The sequence below is a fragment of the Leucopleurus acutus genome (assembly GCF_964270905.1).
Source record: "Leucopleurus acutus genome assembly, chromosome: 2".
NCBI lineage: Eukaryota > Metazoa > Chordata > Mammalia > Artiodactyla > Delphinidae > Leucopleurus > Leucopleurus acutus.
This window is the reverse complement of record NC_139143.1, coordinates 168,917,807-168,940,512: the sequence shown is the minus strand read 5'-3', so window position 1 is coordinate 168,940,512 and position 22,706 is coordinate 168,917,807. Positions and strand designations below refer to the sequence as shown.

At 41.9% G+C, this 22,706-nt stretch overlaps 2 protein-coding genes across 2 annotated transcripts in view; one reads left to right on the top strand and one right to left on the bottom strand.

The window, feature by feature from the left end:
* Positions 1-10,564, bottom strand: part of SNRNP40 (small nuclear ribonucleoprotein U5 subunit 40) — a 37,200-nt gene extending 26,636 nt beyond the window's left edge. The window contains exons 1-4 of the mRNA XM_082833319.1: positions 10,408-10,564; positions 7,542-7,671; positions 6,209-6,302; positions 4,402-4,567 (exon numbers count right to left, since the gene is read on the bottom strand). Of these exons, the coding sequence (XP_082689445.1) occupies positions 4,402-4,567; positions 6,209-6,302; positions 7,542-7,671; positions 10,408-10,551 (534 nt within the window). The 5' untranslated portion in view covers positions 10,552-10,564. The remainder of the gene's footprint in view (positions 1-4,401; positions 4,568-6,208; positions 6,303-7,541; positions 7,672-10,407) is intronic.
* An 8,909-nt stretch (positions 10,565-19,473) lies between these two features.
* The window catches only part of ZCCHC17 (zinc finger CCHC-type containing 17), a gene marked incomplete at its 5' end in the record, with an annotated part of 46,343 nt that continues 43,110 nt past the window's right edge, over positions 19,474-22,706 (top strand). The window contains one exon of the mRNA XM_082833320.1: positions 19,474-19,588. Coding sequence (XP_082689446.1) covers positions 19,523-19,588 — 66 coding nt within the window. The remainder of the gene's footprint in view (positions 19,589-22,706) is intronic.

Below are 22,706 nucleotides of genomic sequence, written 5' to 3'. Positions count from 1 at the left end.
CCACGTGCCACAACTAAGACCCACCACAGCCAAAAAAAGAGAAAAGAATAAGTTCCTACATGGTTACCATAGCAAGCCCTCAATAAATGTTTGTTAACAAAATTCATTAGGGCACTCTTGCCTCTGCCTTTTGAAATGCCAATTAGCAAATCAGCTGTTAGGTCTCTCCAACTATAGTACACCTACGTTAAGACCTCTGGGAATTTCATGCAAAACTTGTGAAATCTGAACAAGATTGAGGGATCATAGCAATGTCACCTTTTATAGTTATGAGACAAGTTAACGTTGCTGAAAACTGGGTGAAGCGTAAATGGGATCTCTGTATTATCTCTTAGAACAGCATGGAATCTATAATTCTCTCAACAAAAAGGAAAATAAACCTATTAAAAAACAAAAACAAAACAAAACAAAACAAAAAGACCTCTGGTAGTTATTCCTAAGCCACAGACTCTCAGCCAAGCATCAAGGGGCCCAAGTGATTGTTTATTACAAAACCATTTAGTAGAAAACATCTCAAAGCAGATAATCCAGTAGGTCAGTGTCACCACCTTTAATTATGAAAAAAAGCAAATTCATTTAAAAAAGCAACAAACAATCACAAGTTGAGTGTGATTTCTCAGATGTTCTTCTTTGAAATCCCTCCCTGTTTAATCATTAAAAAAAAAAATCCAGAGTCAAAAACTAGTGCCAAAGAAAGAATAAAATGGTACTACAAAGCAGCGTGTCCTGTGTGCCCCTGAAGTAGGTTACTATTTCTAGGCCTCATTTTCCTCATCTGTAAAGTGAGGATGCTGGAGGAGATCAGTGGCTCCCAAAATGTCATACCTGCTACATCAAATCACTTGAGGAACACATTTAACATTCTGATTCTAAAAAACACAATACCATTGACATTAGCATCCCAAAAAAGAGAAATACTTAGGTGTAAATGTAACAAAATCTGTACACGATCTCTATGCGGAAAACTTAAAAACTCTAATGAATGAAATCAAAGTAGAACGAAATAAATGGAGAGATATTCTATGTTCACGGGTAGGAAGACTCAGCATTGTCAAGATGTCAGTTCTTCCCAATTTGATCTACAGATCAATCATACTGATCAATGCAATGTCAACCAAAATTCCAGTAAGTTACTTCACGGATATCAACAAATTGGAGTTTATCTGGAAAGGCAAAAGACCCCAACTTGCCAGTACAATATTGGACAACAAAGCTGGAGGACTGACACTACCCAACTTCAGGATTTACTATAAAGCTAGTAATCAAGACAGTGTGATATTGGCAAAAGAACTGACAAATAGATCAATGGAAGAGAATAAAAGGCCTAGAAATAGACGCCCATAAATACAGTCAATTGATCTTTGACAAAGGAGCAAAGGCAATACAATGGAGCAAAGATAGTTTCTTCAACAAATGGTGCTGAACAACTGTATGTCCACATGTTAAAAAAAAATGAATATTTTTTTGCACCTTTCACAAAAATTAACTCAAAATGGATCACAGACCTATATGTAAAATATTAAACTCCTAGAAAGTAACACAGAAGAAAACTTAGGTGACCTAGGGTATGGTGATGACTTTTAGATATAACACCAAAGGCAAAATCTATGAAAGAAATCATTGATAAGCTGAACTTCATTAACATTAAAAACTTCCCTGTGAAAGAAAATGTCAAGAAAATTAGAGGACAAGCTACAGACTGTTGAGAAAATATTTGCAAAAGACACATCTGTTAAAGGACTATTATCCAAAACACAGTAAAGAACTCTTAAATTCAACAATAACAAACACGGACTTCCCTGGTGGTGCAGTGGTTAAGAATCCGCCTGCCAAAGCAGGGGACACAGGTTCGAGCCCTGGTCTGGGAAGATCCCACATGCCGCAAAGCAACTAAGCCCGTGCGCCACAACTGCTGAGCCTGAGCTCTAGAGCCCATGAGCCACAACTACTGAGCCTGCATACCACAACTACCGAAGCCCGCGTGCCTAGAGCCTGTGTTCTGCAACAAGAGAAGCCACCACAATGAGAAGCCCACGCACTGCAACGAAGAGTAGCCCCCGCTCGCCGTAACTAGAGAAGGCCCGCATGCAGCAATGAAGACCCAATGCAGCCAAAAATAAATAAATAAATTTATTAAAAAAACAAAACAATAACAACCAGATCAAAAATTGAGCTAAAGAACTTAACAGATACCTCACCAAAGAAGTACACAGATGGCAAATAAGCATATGCAAAGATGCTCAACATTGTGCTACCAGACGAGGAGGGTAGAAGAAGTGGGAATTGGAGGAAGGTGGTAAAAAGTACAAATTTCTAGTTATAAGATACATAAGTACTAGGGATGTAATGTACAATATGATGACTATAGCTAACACTGCTATACGATATATAGAAAAGTTAAGACAGTATATCTTAAGAGCTCTCATCACAAGAAAAAAATTTTCCCGTTTTTTTCCTTTTTGTTGTATCTATATGAGAAGATGGATGTTGGTCAAATCTACTGATAATCATTTCACAATATATGTAAATAGAACCATCTTGCTGCATGCCTTAAATTTGTACAGTGATGTATGTCAATTATTCTCAATAAAACTGGAAAAAAGAAGATGTTCTACATCATATATCATTGGGAAAATGCAAAGTAAAACAAAAAGTAAGATACTACTACACACCTATTAGAAAGGCCAAAATCTGAAACACTGACAACACCAAATGCAGACAAGGATGGGGAACAAAGAAACACTCATTCATTGCTGGTAGGAAGAAAAAATGGTGCAGCCACCTTGGAAGACAGTTTGGCAGTTTCTTACAAAACCTTTACTGCACAATCCAGCAATTGTGCTTCTCAGTATTTACCCAAAGAGTTAAAACCTTAGGTCCACACAAAAACCTACACACAGATGTTTAGAGCAGCTTTATTCATAACTGCCAAAACTTGGAAGCAACCAAGATGTCCTTCAGTAGGTGAATGGATAAATAAACTGTGGTACATCCAACAATGGAATATTATTCAGCACTGAAAAGAAATGAACTATTAAGCCATGAAAAAACATGGAGGAATCTTAAATGCATATTACTAGGTGAAAAAAGCCAATCTGCAAAGTCTATACACTTTACGAGTCTACCTATATATGACATTCTGGAAAAGGCAAAACTAAGGAGACAGCAAAAAGATCAGTGGTTCCCTGGGGTTGAAAGGAATGAATAGGTGGAACATAAAGGATTTTTAGGGCAGTTGAAATACTCTGTATGATACCATAGTGCCAGATACATGTCATTACACATCTGTCCAAACCCACAGAATGTACACCACTAAAAGTGAACCCTAATGTAAACTATGGACTTTGGGTGATAATGACATGTCAATGTAGGTTCATCAATTGTAACAAAGGTACCACTCTGGTGGGGGAAGCTATCCATGGTAGGGGCAGTGGATACACGGGAAATCTCTGTACCTTTCCCTCAATTTTGCAGTGAACCTAAAACTGCTCTAAAAAAAATAAAGTCTTGGGACTTCCCTAGTGGCACAGTGGTTAAGAATCCACCTGCCAATGCAGGGGACACGGGTTCGAGCCCTGGTCCGGGAGGATCCCACATGCTGCGGAGCAACTAAGCCCGTGCGCCACAACTACTGAGGCTGAGCTCTAGAGCCCATGAACCACAACTACTGAGCCCGCGTGCCACAACTACTGAAGCCCACACACCTAGAACCCATGCTCCACAACAAGAGAAGCCACCGCAATGAGAAGCCCACGTACTGCAATGAACAGTAGCCCCTGCTCCCCGCAACTAGAGAAAGCCCACCTGCAGCAACAAATACCCAATAACAAAACAAAAAAAATCCCATTCCAGACCTACTAAACCAGAATCTGGGTATTTTTAGCACGTTCTTCACGTAATTCTGATATGCATACAGGTCGGCAATCATTGGACTAAATGACTTTTAATACCCCATCCTGTTACTAAAACCACGTACTGTATAGTCAGTATATAAAACCTTTTTATTATATTGACTATAATTACACAACAGTCTTGTAAGACATGTATATTATTGTCAGTGTTCTAAAGACTGATAAGCTGAGGATCAGAAAAGTGAACTGCCTATGGTCACACAATTAAGTAAACAGCTAAGTCAAGAATCCAATTATTCTTGGATGGTGGTCCACTTTATTCCAAGTCACAATGGTTCAACAGTTGTAATATTATTCTATATGATACCTAAAAAAAGAAAAAACCCTTAACTGCTTATTATTTTAAACATATTTTAAATAGTGTCTGTTTTGGGAAATGTCTGATGAAACAAAGTTGTGGAGAGGAGGGTAAAGTACAGGTGGGAAGACAAGATAAGGTTCACATTATGTCACCTCAGAAACCCTCAACACGCAGACAGACAACACCCACCTTGACTGTACCGTCGTCACTGCCAGTGCAGACAAGCTGGGGACCCCTCCTGGCCGGATAACAGGAATTCACAAAGGAAGTGTGCCCCTTCAGTCTTTTAACTCTCTCGCCTGTTTCACTATCCCACACCGCCACAGTTTTATCTGTGGATGCTGAGAAGAGCATACTAGAAGGTGAGAGGAAGAACAAAAAAATAAGTGAAGACAAGGAATAGCAATCTATCTTCTCCACTTGCCAAAACGTGCCAGTTTTCAAGATCACTAACATGTGCTCTGACAGCTTGGCACCTGATGGAGGCTGGAATGCCTCACCTTACATAACAAAATCCTAATCATGCTCTAGACCCAGTTATAAGGTCTGCTCTACGAAATGTAAAAAAAATTTCCCTGTCAGTCCCCACATTATACATCTAATACAGCAGTCTTCTCAATCTTTCCCTCCTTTTTGATATACAACACTTTACACATCCTTCCACCTGGAAATGTTTAATCACTCCCTGCTGTGGAGGTGAGACACACTGTAGCAATTCCTGACCCAATGGCTTGGTAACTCTCTTTCTCTAAAACTCAAAAGGTTTTGTCTCTGAGGCTGATTTCTAAGTTATGATTGAATTTACGATGCTTTTTTTACTCAAGTAGGAAAAATTTGTACAAGGCTATGCACCCAGTTGTTCAGGGAACCCTAAAATTTTTAGGGGTCAGAGCTGTAAAACAATAAATGTTTACTGAAATACCGAATGGGATTAATTAACTTTGTATAACCACATTTTTATATTATCTGTAGTTATTCTAAAGTTACGCAATTGTTAAAATATTTATAATAAATAGTATGTTATACTAAACAGATATGACAGGTGAATAACGTTAAGGGTAAAAAGCAGCAGACAAGATTGTACAAGTAGTTCTTTTTTTTTAAATTTGGCTGCGCTGCGTGGCTTGTGGGCTCTTAGTTCCCCGACCAGGACTGAACCCAGGCCACGGCAGTGAAAGCGCTGAGTCCTAACCACTGGACTGCCAGGGAACTCCCACAAGTAGTTCTAATATATACCAAAAAACCAAACTGTTTTGAATAGGAAAAAGGCTTGAGAAAAACATATCATAATATTAACAGTGATTATCTTTGGAGTGGTAAAAACGTGGGCTATTTGGTCATTTTCCTGCTTTTTTTTTGAGTTTTCTTGAAATAGATTATTTTATTATTACTTTTATAATAAAAGTCGCTAATTTTTATATATGTAAATTACATTTTATGTCTTAAAATTTTTTTTTCTGCGATGTTGATATGTTAGATAGAGGTGATATGTCTATAAATGCATACATGGAACAATAAACACCTTACTTGGGTTACAGCGATAGGATAATAAAGTGGTTGTCCAAAATGCAGATTTTTTTCTTTTTAAACATCTTTATTGGAGTATAGTTGCTTTACAATGGTGTGTTAGTTTCTGCTGTATAACAAAGTGAATAAGCTATACATAAACATATATCCCCATATCTACTCCCTCTTGCATCTCCCTCCCACCCTCCCTATCCCACCCTTCTAGGTGGACACAAGAGCTGATCTCCCTGTGCTATGTGGCTGCTTCCCACTAGCCATCTATTTTACATTTGGTAGTGTATATGTGTCCATGCCACTCTCTCACATCGTCCCAGCTTACCCTTCCTCTTCCCCGTGTCTTCAAGTCCATAAAACGCAGTAGTTTTTGACAGCACAGTCTCCTGAGAGAAAACTCAGGGATGAAATGTGAAAGGATGCCAAGAAGAATTACTATAAGAAGCAGTTGTCACCCACTATGCAGAATACTCACCTGCCGTCTGTGTTATAATGCAGTTCCATCACTGCTCCACTGTGTCCCTTCAATGTAGCGTAGTTATCGCAGTCACCATAGACATTCCACAACACTGTTAGGGCGACAGGGGTTCTGTGAGCACTACTAGGCAAAAGAAGACTCATTATTGGCCACGGAAAGGGTACTTACGAATTCACTAGAACAAGTTCTGAAATTATATTCCTTTGGAACACTATTAGTTCTATTAGCTAGATCAATTTTCTTCACATTAAAACAAAAATAATGCAATATTTTCACATTTCATAAAATAAAAACATTTTAGTTAATGGCTATAATTTTTAAAATCTTAAGTGTTTCTCCTGTACTTTTAAAAAGTTGGCACTCACAGCTACTGTCGGCTATGAGTAGAAGCAGACTGCAAAATGATGGTACTTATGGGAAACTCTGGAAGCTGCAACTGACTTGAAGGTCATAGGAGAACGACTTTATACTACATTCACTCATTGCAAATGTACTAAATACCTATGCCAGGTGCTGGAGTAAAATAAGGTAAATGAATACACACAGTTCCAATCCTTAGGGAGCTTGGTCCAGCACAGAGTGAAGTTTGATGAGTGTTATTAAGGAACACTCTATACACAATAAGGTATTTAGAGTTATCTTCCTGCTGATAAAACTGTTTCTAGTTTGTTCAATGAAATTAAGCAAATCAGTAGTTCAAGTATGTTTTGCAAACATCCTTAAGCCTTCCAGAGACTTGGCCACTAGTAAGTTTAAGGAACACAGAACCAGAACACCAAAATCAAAGCAGACATCATCCACCCTGAGGCACAGTTATAAGCAAAGAGCCAAAAGACTCTTCTTGACTAGTAGCTGAGAATCAGGTAGCAGATCCTATTGACGGCCAGGTAGATTATCCAAGTGAGGTGCCACGTCAGGACTCCCTCCTTCCTTTCCAAATGCTAAGATTCTGAGGGAATGGATCAAGAGGAGAGCCTCAATATCTTTGGGAAAAAGTTCTCTCTCTCCTCTTTACTCCCATTAGCCTGTTAAGCCTAGATCTCCAGTCTTGCTAAATCAGCTCGAGATTTGCCTCCATGAGGACGATGTTCTCAAACTAGAGCGACTCACTTTCCAACTGGTAACGTAATTCCTTCTGTATTTACCACATGAACCCTGAGTTCTACACCCCAAATCATTCAGCATTTTCATGACCCTATTTTAGCATATTAGCCACATAGTTTGTTATGTGCCCAACTTAGACTTATACTCTCTATGGCACTGAAGGTTTTAAAAAGTAATCACTATTTGGCAGACAGCAATTACTCCAGATTCAAAAACTATGCCTTACATATCAGTCGGTCAAATCCTGCAGATGCTAAGGTGGATCCATTGGGGTGAAACTTGCAGCAATACACTTCCCCTTCATGTCCTGAGAGAAGCATGATTGGCGCTTGAAGGGAGGAACATCTTGGAGGCCCCTAAACAAAAGAGAGAAGTACAGAGTAGTCACTACATACAGGCAAAGGAGACTGAAAGGTCAGGGAATGGGGAGTATAAGGAGAAGACAAGGGAAACTGATTGAGTGTATTTCTCCTGATTTAGAGAATGGCAACTCTTCGCACATAACTTATGTCTCCAATTTTATACTCTCTTGCTGAAGTTTCCAGTGTCTATCTGTTATACTAACTCTCTTCCTCCCTCACTGTGCTCCCATCCCATACCCAACTTTTATTTAGTTAGTTAGTTTTTAAATTCGGGCGCTCAGTTGCCTGCTTGCCTTTCAAGTTTGACCTCATTTCTTAGGCTGAGTGCCCATATTTTTGTCTTATCATTGTCCTATATCATTTTTAAAAAATTAATTAATTAATTAAATTATTTATTTTTGGCTGCGTTGGGTCTTCGTTGCTGTGCGCGGGCTTTCTCTAGTTGCCGTGAGCAGGGGCTACTTTTTGTTGCGGTACGCGACTTCTCATTGCAGTGGCTTTTCTCGCTGTGGAGCACGAGCTCTAGGCGCGTGGGCTTCAGTACTTGTGGCATGCGGGCTCAGTAGTTGTGGCTCATGGGCTCTAGAGCGCAGGCTCAGCAGTTGTGGCGCGTGCGCTTAGTTGCTCCGCAGCATATGGGATCTTCCTGGACCAGGGCTCGAACCTGTGTCCCCTGCATTGGCAGGTAGATTCTCAACCACTGCATCACCAGGGAAGCCCTATACCCAACTTTTAACTGTTCAAACACATTAAACTGATTTCTGCCTCAGGATCTTTTACACTTGTTGTTGCCCCTGACAGGAACCCCCTTCCCCTAGATCTTCCTATGTGTGGCTCCTTTCAAATATTTCCTCTTCAGAAAGTCTTTCCCGGAACACTCAAGCTCAAGCAGCACCCTACCTCGCTCTGCATTCTATCAACCCTGCTGTGTTCTCTCACAGCACCTATCACTATCTGAAATTACCTTCCTTATGTGTTTGTTTACATTTTGTTTCCCCTGGCCTGCCACTAGAAAAGCTCTGTGAGTGCTGGAATCTTACCAGTGTAATTCTACACTGTTTTCCCAGTTTCTAGTTTGATGAATGAATGATTGAACTAAGCTTTCCCAAAACCCTGCAGGGTACAGTTATTAAGCAGAGTAGTTTTGATTATGGTCTTGGACATTAAGCCTAGGCTTGGGCAATTCAAAGAAACCTGGGCTGATATTCTTACTTGTCAGACAGAAGAACAAGTTCACTATTAATAATCCCCAAATCTCTTCAGTTATCCAGCTTACTCATTTACTCAAAAAATACTATGTGCCAGGCACTGTTCTATGCACTGATAAAACAGGACTGAACAAAATAAACAATGGAGCTTGTGTTCTAGTGGGAAGGAGGGGCAGAAAGGAGGGAGGGAAGGCAGAAACAAGTAAAACATATAGATGGTGGTATGTGCTATGGAGAAAAACAAAGCAGCAATGTGGGCTAGTGAGCACAGGGTATTGCAATTTAAAACAGGCTCGTCAAGAAAGCTTTCACGGAAAAAGTGATACTTGAGCAGAGGTTGGGAGGAGTTGAGTGTGTAAACCATGTGGACATTTGGAAGAAGAGTAAATCCGTAGGGGGAGCAGCAAATGCAAAGGCTTTGTGGCAGGAGCATGGAAGCCAGTGTGCCTGGAGCAGGGTGAGCAATGGAAAATTGGTAGTTCAGAGAGGTCAAGGGAAAGAGGGCAAAAGACTGTCAGGATTTTAGTTTTACTCTGAGTGAATTGAAAAGCCAGGGAAAGTTTTCAGCAGGGGGTAATACGATCTGATGTTCAGAAGGATTCCTCTGGCTGCTGGATTGAGACTAGACTGAGCATCCGCGAACAGAAACAGGAATACCATTAGGATCCTACAGCAATAATGCCAGCTGAGATAATGATGGTTTAGACCAGGAGCTAGTGATGGAGCTGGCAGAAGTAGTAGCAAGTCTGGATATATTTTGAGGACAGTGCCAGCAGGATTTATTGACCAGCTGGTTGAGGAGTTGGGGAGGGGGGGTACATATATTTCTTCCGCTGAGCCTAACAGGACCACCACCTCTATCGTACAAGAAATGTAGTTAAGAGCATGGATTCTGAATTTAAAATCTGTTCCTATCAGTTACTAGATAACTTTGTCTCCCCATCTACAAAATGGGATAAGAGCAATTCCTAACTTTCAGGCAGTTACCAAGATTAATGGAGTTTTCCTATACAAAGAAAGCACTTAGTACAAGAGCTCAATGGATGGTAACTATTCCACGGTTGTTACTAATACTAGTCAAGAGAAACAGAGTGAAAAGCAAGTTGCCCCAGGTTCCAAAGCGAGCCAGTATCTTTCATTTCCTTCCTTCCTTCGTTCCCTCATTCATTCATTCATCCATCCACTCTTCCAACTTTCCTGAACGTTTATTCTATGCCGGATCCCTGGAACATTTAAGATTCCAAAGCCCCGGCCCCGGTTTTGAGCTCAAGGTCCTTAAGCCTAATTCTAACGCCTCCTCACAGGGCGGTCGAGATGCCGAAAACGGGCGTCGAACGGGGAAATATATGGAGCATCGCAGAGTGTTGGCTGCTCTTACAGTGCTTTTCTGCTTTAACTCCAGGGTGAGAGAGTCCCGTTCCGTCCCCGCAGTGTGGGGAAAGGGCCGGTGCGGGATCACCAGGTACAGCGCTGAGGAGAGAGGAAGAGCTGAGGGCCGAAGGCCGCCTGCTCCCTTACTCACCGCTTGCAGCAAAGCTCCCGGCGCCGCCTGCTGCTGCCCGGCTCCGGGGCCCGACCCCGCCGCTCCCAAAAGCAATTCATGCCGCGGCCGCTTGACTGGGACCAGCGGCAACTCTGGGCCCTTTCGCTTCTGCTGTTCTATCATGGCGGCAGCCGCTCTCCTCAAGCCGCCACTGACCGCGCCGACACCCTCAGGCACCACACGATTGGCTCCAACTTAGTCTTCCCCCGGAACTTCCGGCTTGGAGAAACCAATCATCTTCCAATACTCCCCTCTGCACCGCCCCCTGGAGAGTCTCCTGTTATTGGTCAGTTCTTTCTGCCCTTACGAGAGTACTATTCCAGGATTGGTGAATAGAGCTGGAGTCCCACCTAGGCGCGCTGTGTCCTGTGGGTGGAAGCTCGCTGACTGGGTTTCGGTGTTGCGCGCAATGCTGCGGCGAGGAGACCGGACGCTGATACCGAGTAAGTGTAAGGAAGATCGTGGGTGGGGGCAGTGGAATCTGGAGGCGGCGCCTCCGTTATGTGGTCTGAGGCTGGCCCTTCTCAACTGCAGGTTTGATTGCAAGGGGCAGGGGGGGGCCCCGAGTTCCTAGCTCTTGTGTGTAGTAGCCTGGGTTCCCTTTCTAGGGCTGGAGCAGAGCTTTGGGGTCTCTGCGCCTGCCTGGGGCCCTCGACGACTGACTTTTTCAACAAGAGCCTTCCTTGTCGAGCCCCGTGCCAGGCGCTCCCAGGGAGAAGAGGCCTGTCTCCCAGCCTCCACTAGGGTCCTCTCTGACTGAGGAGGCCGACTTGTTTCTGCCATGATTCTGCAGCCTTTTTTTTAGCGCCTGCTCAGTGCTCCTGAGAGAGACGGAGATGAAGGAAATGTCCGACTCTCGGCTTCCAGAGCACAGTGTTGTTGAGAAATTCGGATTCATACCTGTGAACTAGGCCTTCTCCTTAATCGTGCAACTGATATTTATTGTGCAAAGCACTGGGGAGACATTGTGAACCAAACATGGTCTCTGACTTCAGGGCTGTTGTTAGTCCGGTGGGGGAAACAGATGCTCACCAATGATCTCACTAAGAAATGCAAAGTAAGTGCTGCCTACGAGAGGAAGCTGGTGTTATGAGTGCCTGGAATAAGCAGGAAGGTTTCTCTAAGGAAAAGATGCCTGAACTGATACCTGAAGGAACAGTGCTAATTAGTTGGGTGAAGAGAGGAAGGCAGCGTATTCCATACAGAACAGCATGTGCAGAGGTCCTGTGGCAAATGTGAGGAAAGTGACTAACAGGCACAAACAGGCCAGTGTGGCCAGGACAAAGGGAACAGAGGGGAATGTGGTACAAGATGAAGCTGGAGGTGGGCAGAGGCCAGACTTTGTAGCTTTTGCTTTAAGACTGATGGGAAATCCCTGAGGGTTTTTTTTTTTTTTTTGCAGGTGGTGGGGTGAGGGAAGCAGCTTGATCCCTCAGGCCTTAGTAGTGTGAACAGATTGGAGGGGAGATAGATGCAGATAGACCACTTTGGTGAGAGTTGTTGGCAGTGAAGACTGGGGTATTGGTGGAACTGAGAGCTAGATATTTCCTAGACTCCTCTGCACCTAAGATGAGAATTGAATTTGGAAGTGAGAGGAGGAGGAGAGTGAGAGGCATGCCGTTTTGCTGGCAAATACCACAGCAGAGGCAGTGAGTTTCTTAGTCATCCGCTTTTTGGTTTCATGACTTTCTGCAATGATAGCCATGACTTTCTTGATCATGGCAAAGACTGTTGTTTTGTGGGTTAGGAGGTGTTCCTGGGAAGTTCTACCAGTACTTCCTATAGCCCTTGCAGTAATTTTGTAAGTCACATAATACCTGGCAATAAATCCCAGTTTCTGTTTAACCTAGCTAGAATGTGTTCCAATATGTGCAACTGAACTCCATCAGGGTAGGGGTACTGCCAGTTAGGTGAGCTATAAAGACAGAGTTAAAGGGAAGTTAAGCTATTGTTTGAATGATGGACTATGGAATCTAAGCTGGATAGGGGGGAAAGTGAAGAAAAAAAGAGGGCTGATAGATTGGAAGAAAATAGAGGTCAGTATATCAGGATTCTGATGAGGTCAGTCTGCTAGAGGACTTCCGTTTATCCTTAAAGGCCTACTCAGTTGTCACCTTTTAAACTTCTTGCTTCCCCCAAGCCCTTCTTCTCTTTCTTGTTTTCTTAATACTTTGAACCTAATCACTAGCCCTGATCATGCTGCATTGTAATTGGTAACCATTATCCTTACGCGACTAGGAAGCCTTTGATGACAGGGACTGTGTTGAAAAGAATGGTTTAGTGGCAAGTGTGTGTGGCTCTTGGAATGGCCTAAGATTTATCTCTTTCTAGCTATGAATTTTCGACAAGTTACTTCATTCCTGTAAAACAGAGATAGCTATTTTGTAGAGTTGTTTTAAGGATTGAAAGGAGGTTTATGGGGACTTCCCTGGTGGTCCAGCGGTTAAGGCTCTGTGCTGCCAATGCAGGGGGCCTGGGTTCAGTCCCTGGTCAGGGAACTAGATCCCGCATGCTGCAACTAAGAGCCCACATGCTGCAACGAAAATGCCGTGTGCTGCAACTAAGACCCGGCACAGCCAAATAAATAAATAAATAAATATTTTTTAAAAAAAGAAAGAAAGGAGGTTTATGAAGTGCCTAGCACAGAGCCTGACATATAAACATCAATAAAGGTGCTGAACTGATAAATTAACTAACAATTTAAAATAGAGTAAAATTAAGTACTTCAGTATTTCAGTAGACAGTTACAAATTCCTGTGTGCTCTATACTGTGGTAAGCACTGGAGAGTTGAAGGATATGATGGAGTGCAAGACAAGGGCATGCTTGGAAGAATTTCACAATCCATAAAGGAAAGAAAAAATATTCGTAAATAGGATTTGAATCCCATCTCCATCATTCATAGTTTTGTAATCTTGAACAAGGTAATTTAGCTTCTCCTGTGTCTTAGTTTCTTCATCTGTAAAATACCTTACCAAACAGAACGATAATTGCCTATCTTGTTAGGGAGGTCGAAAGGGAATTAACTTAGTTAAGACAAGTAAAGCTTCTAGGTTAAAGGCAAGTAGGGAGCACTCAAATATTAGCTATTATTATTAGAAGACTTGGAAGGGACCTTAGGGATTGTTGACTGGTCCTGGGGTCCAGTACCAAAATGGCTAACTCTGAGCAGCCCTTGTCAAGACATTTGACCTCTGTTAGCCTCATCTTCAATTAAATAAGAGTAGTGGACTGAATGACCTTAATAATTGCTTTCAGCTTTCACTTTTTATGGTCCATTTTTGTTTTTCCTTGTTTCTTACTATTTTTCCTCTTTCCTGCCTTTGACCATTTTGTCAACAGATCCATGACCAGAGTGCAAAATGGGAAAAGCATCTGTCTAAGATAGTTACTCTAGAAATTTGATGGGAAGGAGGAGGATTGGGCCACCAGTTTGATATTTGAAAGTCTTCCATCTTTTGACCTACCCAGCGAATTGTGTGGAACTCAGTTCCTTCTGCTACATTCTTTAGACCAGAATGCTTTCTTTTTTCTTTACCTGTGTTTGCCACATAGTAAGGCTCTATTCACTCATTCAAGAAAACTTTGAGTACCTACTGTATACAGGCACTGGGAAGACAAAATCAAATGAGAAATGGTCCTTGGTTACATGAATGAATAAATCCAGACCCTGCTCGTCCTAGCCTCCAGGAATGATGCCCTTCTAATTACTCCTTACTAATTTGGGACCTAGTTAGTGTTAGAACTGTATACTACTCTTCAGGGACTTCCCTGGTGGTCCAGTGGTTAAGACTCCTCGCTCCCAATGCAGGGGGTCCAAGTTCGATCCCTGGTCAGGGAACTAGATCCTGCATGCTGCAGCGAAGATCCTGCGTGCCGCAACTAAGACCTGGTGCAGCCAAATAAATTAAAAAAAAAAAGGAACTACATACTCTTCAAAATTTAGATGTAGACGGTGAGTTCTTTCTGAGGGAGTGTGGAATAGTGGCTGAGAATGAAGGCTCTGTCATTATTCTGTCTTTGATGTGTCCCAGTATTTTGACTTACCAATTGATTCGCCTCAATTCTTACACATAACTTAAAAATAAATTAAAATCACTTTAACTCTCAGAGGTCTATCTAATTGGTACTGTTAAGTAACAACAGTAAATCTAAATCTTAAACTTAAAAACAACAACAAAAATCTTGGCCAGATCAGTGAGGTGACATATGAAATGAAGTTTCAAAGGGGCTACATATTATCTTTCCAATTTAATATTATTCTATGAATTGCTCATTGCTTGAGGGGAAGGAGGAGAGGACGTGGTTATTTTTTTTCCTAATTGCAGGCACATTAAAAAAAAAGCTGAAAAATCACAAAATTATGGAGGTACAGTACAAATAACACTTCTTGCGGTACGCGGGCCTCTCACTGTTGTGGCCTCTCCCGTTGCAGAGCACAGGCTCGGGACGCGCAGGCTCAGCGGCCATGGCTCACGGGCCCAGCTGCTCCGCGGCACGTGGAATCTTCCCAGACCGGGACATGAACCCGTGTCCCCTGCATCGGCAGGCAGACTCTCAACCACTGCGCCACCAGGGAAGCCCCAAATAACACTTCTTAATGAATCATTTGAGAGTTAAGTTGCTGACTTGATGCCCCATCACCCATGAATACTTTAGTTTTCCTATAATCATGGACATTCTTCTATATAACCATAATATAACTTCTATAGTCAGGAAATTAACATTGCATGATTACCTCTAATCCTCAGGCCCCGCTCTTCCATGTTTGGGCACTGACTCCCCATTCTGGATTGCCCCAGTGTGCAGACACCCTTATAATCCTGCTTCTCCCCACACTGGGTTGCTCTTTGTAGATTTACTCCTCGCCCAGCATAAGCTCTGACCTCACTCTAGGCTACCATTCCCCTGCCACAGCTCCCATTCCCGTTCCCACGCTATACTTTTCCTTGCTCTGCCCTTTGTTTTGGGAAGGAGGTGGCTAATAAATAACTGGGTCCTTATTGCTTCCCTCCATATCACAATTGTTTAAAACATTCAAGTAAAATGAAATGCATAAGGAATTTTTTGTTTCTAGAACTATTGCAAGGCAACTTCAAATGGTGTACCTCAATCCTTGTCAATTTACTCGCTCTTTTAAGTCTACAGATGTGGTCCTATTGAACTACACTGTATCTGTCTCAACGTTTTATGAACTTTTTAAAAGCAGCAGAACTATTTTTTCCAAATGAAATGTTACATAGAAGCTTAATAGGTAAACCAGATCAAAGCAGAATATGCTGTTAAAAGTAGACCTTCCTCACATAACCTCCCTTCCCCCTTGCTACCATGACCCACCCCAAAGCTGGGAGGGCAAGTGGGAATCAGCAATAATCAACCTCTGCCTAATGACTGAGGAGAGGCTCCTAGCTTTGCAACTGCTCTGTGTGGGACCTCCCGTAACTCAGATTTCTTTGGGGTTGTTCTCCCCCACCTTTGGTATGGAGGCTGTCCTCTGGTTGGTTGACCTAGGGCCCTTCTTCTTTGGCCTTCCTGATCCTGTTGTCCCTAGATATTTCAGAACTGACTTTTTAAAATAAACTTGAGTTAACTGAGAAGCTTCTGGATAACCACCGTACCTCCTTAGGTAGGTTTTTTCCTAGGTATTTTATTATTTTTGATGCGATTGTAAATGGAATTGTTTCCTTAATTTCCCTTTCTGGTAGTTTGTTGTTAGTGTATAGAAATGCAACAGATTTTTGTATATTAATTTGTATTTATATTAATTTCGTATCCTTCAACTTTAACAAATTCATTGATGAGCTCTAGCAGTTTTTTGGTGGCATCTTAAGGATTTTCTATGTATAGTATCATGTGATCTGCAAATAGAGACAGTTCTACATCTTCCTTTCCAATTGGGATTCCTTTTGAATAACGACCATAGAACAACCCTAGGTTTCTACAGAATATAATTCAAAAAAATTTTTAAATACCATTTGGGAAGGAGGTGGCTAATAAATAACTGTGTCCCTGGCAACCCTTTACAATTCTGAAATCGTAAGCCTGTTACTGTCGTATAACAGGATTTCTCTCAAAAATGCATGCCAATTTCCTGCTTGAAGAATTGCATAGGGTTTCTCAGGCTACTGTTCTACAAACGGAGCAAATAGGGGAGGTTTAAACTTAGCTGTTCATACTCTTATCACCGCAAAAATCTGTACGAAATAACTTAAGATTGTATTGCTCTTTCTGTGACCTTTGTTTAAAGAAGAACAGTTGATAGACTAAGTTGTTTGAGCTTAATTTAGATGTCCTAGCTGCCGATGCCTCTATGGATTCTGTACCTCACTAGTGCTCCAAAAATTGGAGGGATAATTAAGGTTTCTTGATAGAGTCATTGGCCTCAGGTTAATAACCTTTGTTCTAGGATATGAGGTGAGGATGCTGGGCAGAGGGAAGGGAAGGACTAGAGGTGAGACTGCATAGCTGGGAAGTGGAAGAGGTAGGATCCAACCAGACTGTGATACGTGGTTTTTGTTTTTTGTTTTTTTTTTTGCGGTACGGGGGCCTCTCACTGTTGTGGCCTCTCCCGTTGCGGAGCACAGGCTCTGGACGCGCAGGCTCAGCGGCCATGGCTCACGGGCCCAGCCGCTCCGCGGCATGTGGGATCCTCCCGGACCGGGGCACGAACGCGTGTCCCCTGCATCGGCAGACGGACTCTCAACCACTGTGCCACCAGGGAAGCCCCAGACTGTGATACTTGGATTTAAGCTGTTTGTCAGCCATTTCTCAAGAACGGACAAATCTGCCTTCATTCTATCTGTGTGCTTTTAATAATGTAATAAAACTCACTTCTGGCTGACGTAAACAGGAAAGGGCAAGTTTATTATACAGATACAGGTTGTCTTATGGAACTCAAGAACAGGGATGTTCCTGGGCTTTGCGATGATACTAGAACTAGGGTCTGGAACCTGACAGAATTTTCTTTCATTTCTGTTTTAAGTGAGGCAGTTCAGTTAATGGATGGTTATTGTAAATCAGGAAGACTTTCCAAAAGTAAGACCTGAAGTAATCATCTGAAAGTGTAGGGGTGTGCTCAGGGTTGAGGAGAGAAGGAGGTATTTGCACACGAAAACCCAAGGAAAATAAGAGTTTCAGGTCTTATTGATGTCAAGTAATTAGGAGGAAAAAGAGAACTGAGGACTGTAGCATTAACTTTATCTTTATGTAGCAGTGATTTATGCAGCAAGTAAAGAGGCATGGTTAAGAGCCACTAGATTGCTGGTTTCCTCCCTGTTTAAAGCCAGAAGGCTGAGCAAGAGTACCTCTAAGATCCCTTCCAACTTCGAAGCTCTAAGACTTGGTACTCTGGCAGCATCAGCATCACCTGCGAGCTTGTTAGAAATGCCCATGGAATTCCCTAGTGGTCCAGTGGTTAAGAATCTGCCTTCCAATGCAGGGTACTCGGGTTTGATCCCTGGTAGGGGAACTAAGATCCCACATGCCTTGGGACAACTAAGCCCATGTGCCAGAACTACCAAGCCCACACACCACAACTAGAGAGAAGCCCGCTCACCTCAACGAAAGATCCCACGTGCTGAAATAAATAAATTAATTAATTAAAATAAATAAGTTTTTTTTTAAAAAGAAAGAAATGCCCAATCTCAGGCAACACCCTAGACCTACTGAGTTGCAATCTGCATTTTAATATGATTCATAAATAGTTAAATAAGTTTGATGCATCCAGCAATGGATTATTATATAGGCATTAAAAAAAGATGTGTTTGTGTATGAATTGCTAAAAAATAATATAAAATGACTATTAATATTAATTAATGGTTTCATGATTCCATTAAAAAACCTACTTGTACATGTAAAAAAGTCTGAAAGGATATAAACCAAATTGAATTATAGATGATTTTCTTTTCTTCAAATTAATGTGTTATCTGAACTTTTAAAATGAGCATGTGTGATTTTAATTTCATTGGAGAAAAAAGTAAGCTATGCTTTCTTTCTGCTTTGTTTGGCTGCGCCGTGCACGGCTTGTGGGATTTAGTTCCCCGAACAGGGATCGAACCTGCGCCCTTGGCCGTGAGAGCACAGAATCCTAACCACCAGACCACCAGGGAATTTCCCTATGCTCTCTTTTCGAAGTCACTTCAGATTTAACGCCTAGAATAGTGGTTAAAAGCGTGGACTCTGATGTCAGCCAGAGTTTGACTCTACCATTTTCTGGCTTTTTGACATAGGCCTAATAAGTTGGCCTCTGGAAGTCTTGGTTTTCTCATCTACATAATGTGATAATTAATAGAACCTACATCTTGAGAGTTTTGAGGATCAAATGAGATATTGGATGTCCAGTGCTTAGCACAGTGCCTGGACATAGTAAGTGCTTGATAAATGTTAGCTCTTATTACTATTATTATTCCTTTTTTACAGATCCATTCACACCCTCCCCCACCAAAAGCTTTCCCTTGGCAAAAGAATAGCAATAATAACAATAAAAACAAAACAGTAGGCTAATGGCCTTGGTAAAGTATCAAATTGAAAAGAAATAAGATCAAGGTTTCCAAAACTCCCCACAGTTATAGTGGACAAAAGAGGTTTGGATAAAAGTACATGGTGGGGACTTCCCTGGTGTCACAGTGGTTAAGAATAATCCACCTGCCAATGCAGGGGACACGGGTTCGAGCCCTGGTCTGGGAAGAACCCACATGCTGCGGAGCAACTAAGCCCGCGCACCACAACTACTGAGCCCGTGTGCCACAACTACTGAAGCCCGTGCGCCTAGAGCCCATGCTCTGCAACAAGAGAAGCCACTGCAATGAGAAGCCCCTGTACCGGAAAGAAGAGTAGCCCCTGCTTGCTGCAACTAGAGAAAGCCCGCACCCGGCAACGAAGACCCAACACAGCCAAAAATAAATAAGTAAATAAGTAAATTTAAAAGTACATGGTATTAAATCTAATGGTATTATCCTGTAGGGACAACCTGTGGATTGGCAGCACATTTTTTTTTTTGTTGCAAATGTTTCTCTGTTACCTGTTCTGTTTCTTTGTGACAGGACACTTGAATTAGCTTTAGCAGAAGAGAAATGGAGGAACCATAGAACATTAAGGATGAATTCAGGAAGACCTGAGACCATGGAGAACTTGCCTGCTCTCTACACTATTTTCCAAGGAGAGGTATATTCTTTTGGCTTTGAAAACTTCCCATTTATATTAAGCGTAGATTGAAGGTGAAAAGCAGCTGTGTTTGGAGCTTCTGTCCACTTGAGAATGTCTTGAACATTACAATTTAAACGAGAAGGGCTAGCAGAACATCTGGCTCCCACATGTACCTCCTCTGAGATCCAGACTTCTAACTACATACTTGGCATCTTCATTTGGATACCTCACAGCATCTCTAATTTATGCTTTTTTATTTTTTTTCGGCTGTGCTGCATGGCTTGCAGGAATCTCAGTTCCTCACCAGGGATTGAACCCGGGCCACAGTAGTGAAAGCCCATAATCCTAACCACAAGGCCATCAGGGAACTCCCTCTAATTTATGTTTTAAACTGTATTTTTGGTTTTCTCACCAAATCTGTTCTTCCGGTCTTTCCCATCTCAGCAAACGAACCCATTATTCATTCAGGTACCCACGCTAGAAATCTGGGCATCATCTTTGATTTCTTCCCTTGATTTGATCTTTTTTCCTTCCCTCTCCAGTCCATTATCAAGTACTGTCTTTCTGCCTCCCAAATATGTCTCTGGTGTCTATACTTCTTTATCCCTTTGGCACCCCATTAGTTTAAGTTTTCATCTCTTGCCTGGCCCTCCTGGGCTCCCTACTTCTTTTGTAGTCCACTTCCAATCAGTTTTCCACATTGCAGCCAGAATAACACTTGATTGATTGATTGATTGATTTGACTCCCTGCACAGCTTGTGGGATCTTAGTTCTCTGACCAGGGATTGAACCCAGGCCCTTGGCAGTTAAAGCCCCGAGTCCTAACCAGTGGACCGCCAGGGAATTCCCCAGAATAACATTTTAAAAACAGATTGGACCAAGTTGCTTTCTTGAAGTTCTCCTAGGCTTCTCATTGTACTTGAATGTATCCAAACTTGTTTTCATGACCCTTACCTGACTTGGCTTCTGCTTACTCTGGCAATGTTGTTTAGTTCCACTCTACTCATGCTGTGGCCACTTTGGCCTCCTTACAGCTCCAAACATCTAAGCCTGCTTCCTTCTCAGGACTTTTACACATGCTGTTGTTTCTAACTGTCCCATTTTCTCACCAACTTCTTTTCATCTTTTAGGTCTCAGCCCTAATGTCATCTCCTCAGATCTTTTTCCCACCATAAATAAATAGGCTCATGTTATATTTATTTTGTACTTGTTTAAAGTCTTTCTTTCTCAGAGGACACTAAGCTCCATGAAGACAGAGCCCTGTCTGTTTTGTTTACTGTTGTATATCTCAGTCGCAGGTAGGTGGGTAGAAAATAGTAGGTGCTCAATACACCTTCATAACTGAGTGAATGATCAGTCTTTGAGGGAGGAGACATTGTATTTGTTTAGAGAGCAGAGGCTTTGGAACCAGGCAAAACCTGGATTCCGTCCTAGCTCTTTTACTTACTAACTGTGTGATCCTTGAGATCGTCACTTAATTTCTTTGAGCCTCAGTTTTCTCTTTTGTTAGATGGAGATAAAAACAACTTTCATAGGATTGTGATGATGGTTAAATAAGCTATCATCTATAAAAACACAATGCCTGAGACGAAGTAGGAATTCATTAACGTTATCACCCTTTTTTTAAAAAAATTATTTATTTATTTTTGGCTGTGTTGGGTCTTCGTTGCTGCGTGCAGGCTTTCTCTAGTTGCGGCCAGTGGGGGCTACTCTTCGTTGCGGTGTGCAGGCTTCTCATTGTAGTGGCTTCTCTTGTTGCGGAGCACGGGCTCTAGGCGCGCGGACTTCAGTAGTTGTGGCACTTGAGCTCAGTAGTTGTGGCTCGCAGGCTCTAGAGCGCAGGCTCAGTAGTTGTGGCACACGGGCTTAGTTGCTCCATGGCATGTGGGATCTTCTGAGACCAGGGATCAAACCCGTGTCCCCTGCATTGGCAGGCGGATTCTTAACCACTGTGCCACCAGGGAAGTCGCCAATCGCCCTTCTCTTGAAGCAAAAGTAAAGCCAAAAAATTGTTTTCAGCGTCTTATGAGTGCCTGTAGTATTTTAACTGTATCATTCTTATGGCATTCATACTTGCTTTATGGTTGACAAAAGTTTTACCACCTAATAACATGAGGCCTTTGAAGACAGACTTTGTGACTGTTGGTTGGTTATAGATAAATGTGGCTCTAGACTTCTGTTAAGTGTATCCCAACTTGTAATGTAATAGACAGGATACAAAGGATGATAACATTCTAACAAATAGCAAACAACTCTGCTCTTCAGAGCCTCTGTCCTCATTCTTTAGGGCCCATAGTATCCCCAGAGATCAGTGAGGTACCAGGGCTTAGAAAACGGAAATGGTAGCTCTGGAGATGAAATTGATTTTTCTGATCATGAAGCCCTCACTTGTCAGGTGTTGCACAAAAGAAAGAAGAGCTCTCTGCCCTCCACAAACTGACTTAGATTTCTAGTAAAGTGGCTCCTGATCTATGTCTTTTTCTTACATGAGATGGGGCTTGAATTAGTGTAGGTTTTATATTTTACCGTCAAGGATGGATGGGCTAGGGTGATGTTCAGAAAGAAGTTTATAGTTCTAATACTAGAACTATAGTTTTACTATTTCAGGAACACATTTTGAAAAATGCCTAGGAGTGACTGGAATTAGGGAAAGAGAAATTTCATGGTAAATTGGAAACAGGAAACTATTTTTCAGAATATTCATCCAACAAACACTGAGTGCCTAATATTTAAAAAGAAGAATTTAGATTAAAATTCAAAAGAAATTTTGTAGGCCTAATGTATGTTAGCACTTTGACACGTTACCTGTCAATTGACTTTCTGCAAAGAAATTGTTAACCCCATTTTATGGATAAGGAAACTTTTTAGAAGTTAAGTAATTGCCCAAATGATTAATAAATGGCAAGTTCTAAATCAGGTTCTCCAAGTCTGCAGCTGGGGTTGTTCAACTGTTCATAAATGCATGGAGGAACCAAAAGACCCATAAGAGAACTCTTTTGACTGAATTGGGGTAGTATAGGAGGAAGGTAGATGTTAAATCTGGTTGTTCCACAGTCATTTGTTTGTACCTCTATCACGACATTTATAGTCTGTCTTGTACTATTCTTACTTGTATATGTGTCTGTCTCCTCCATTA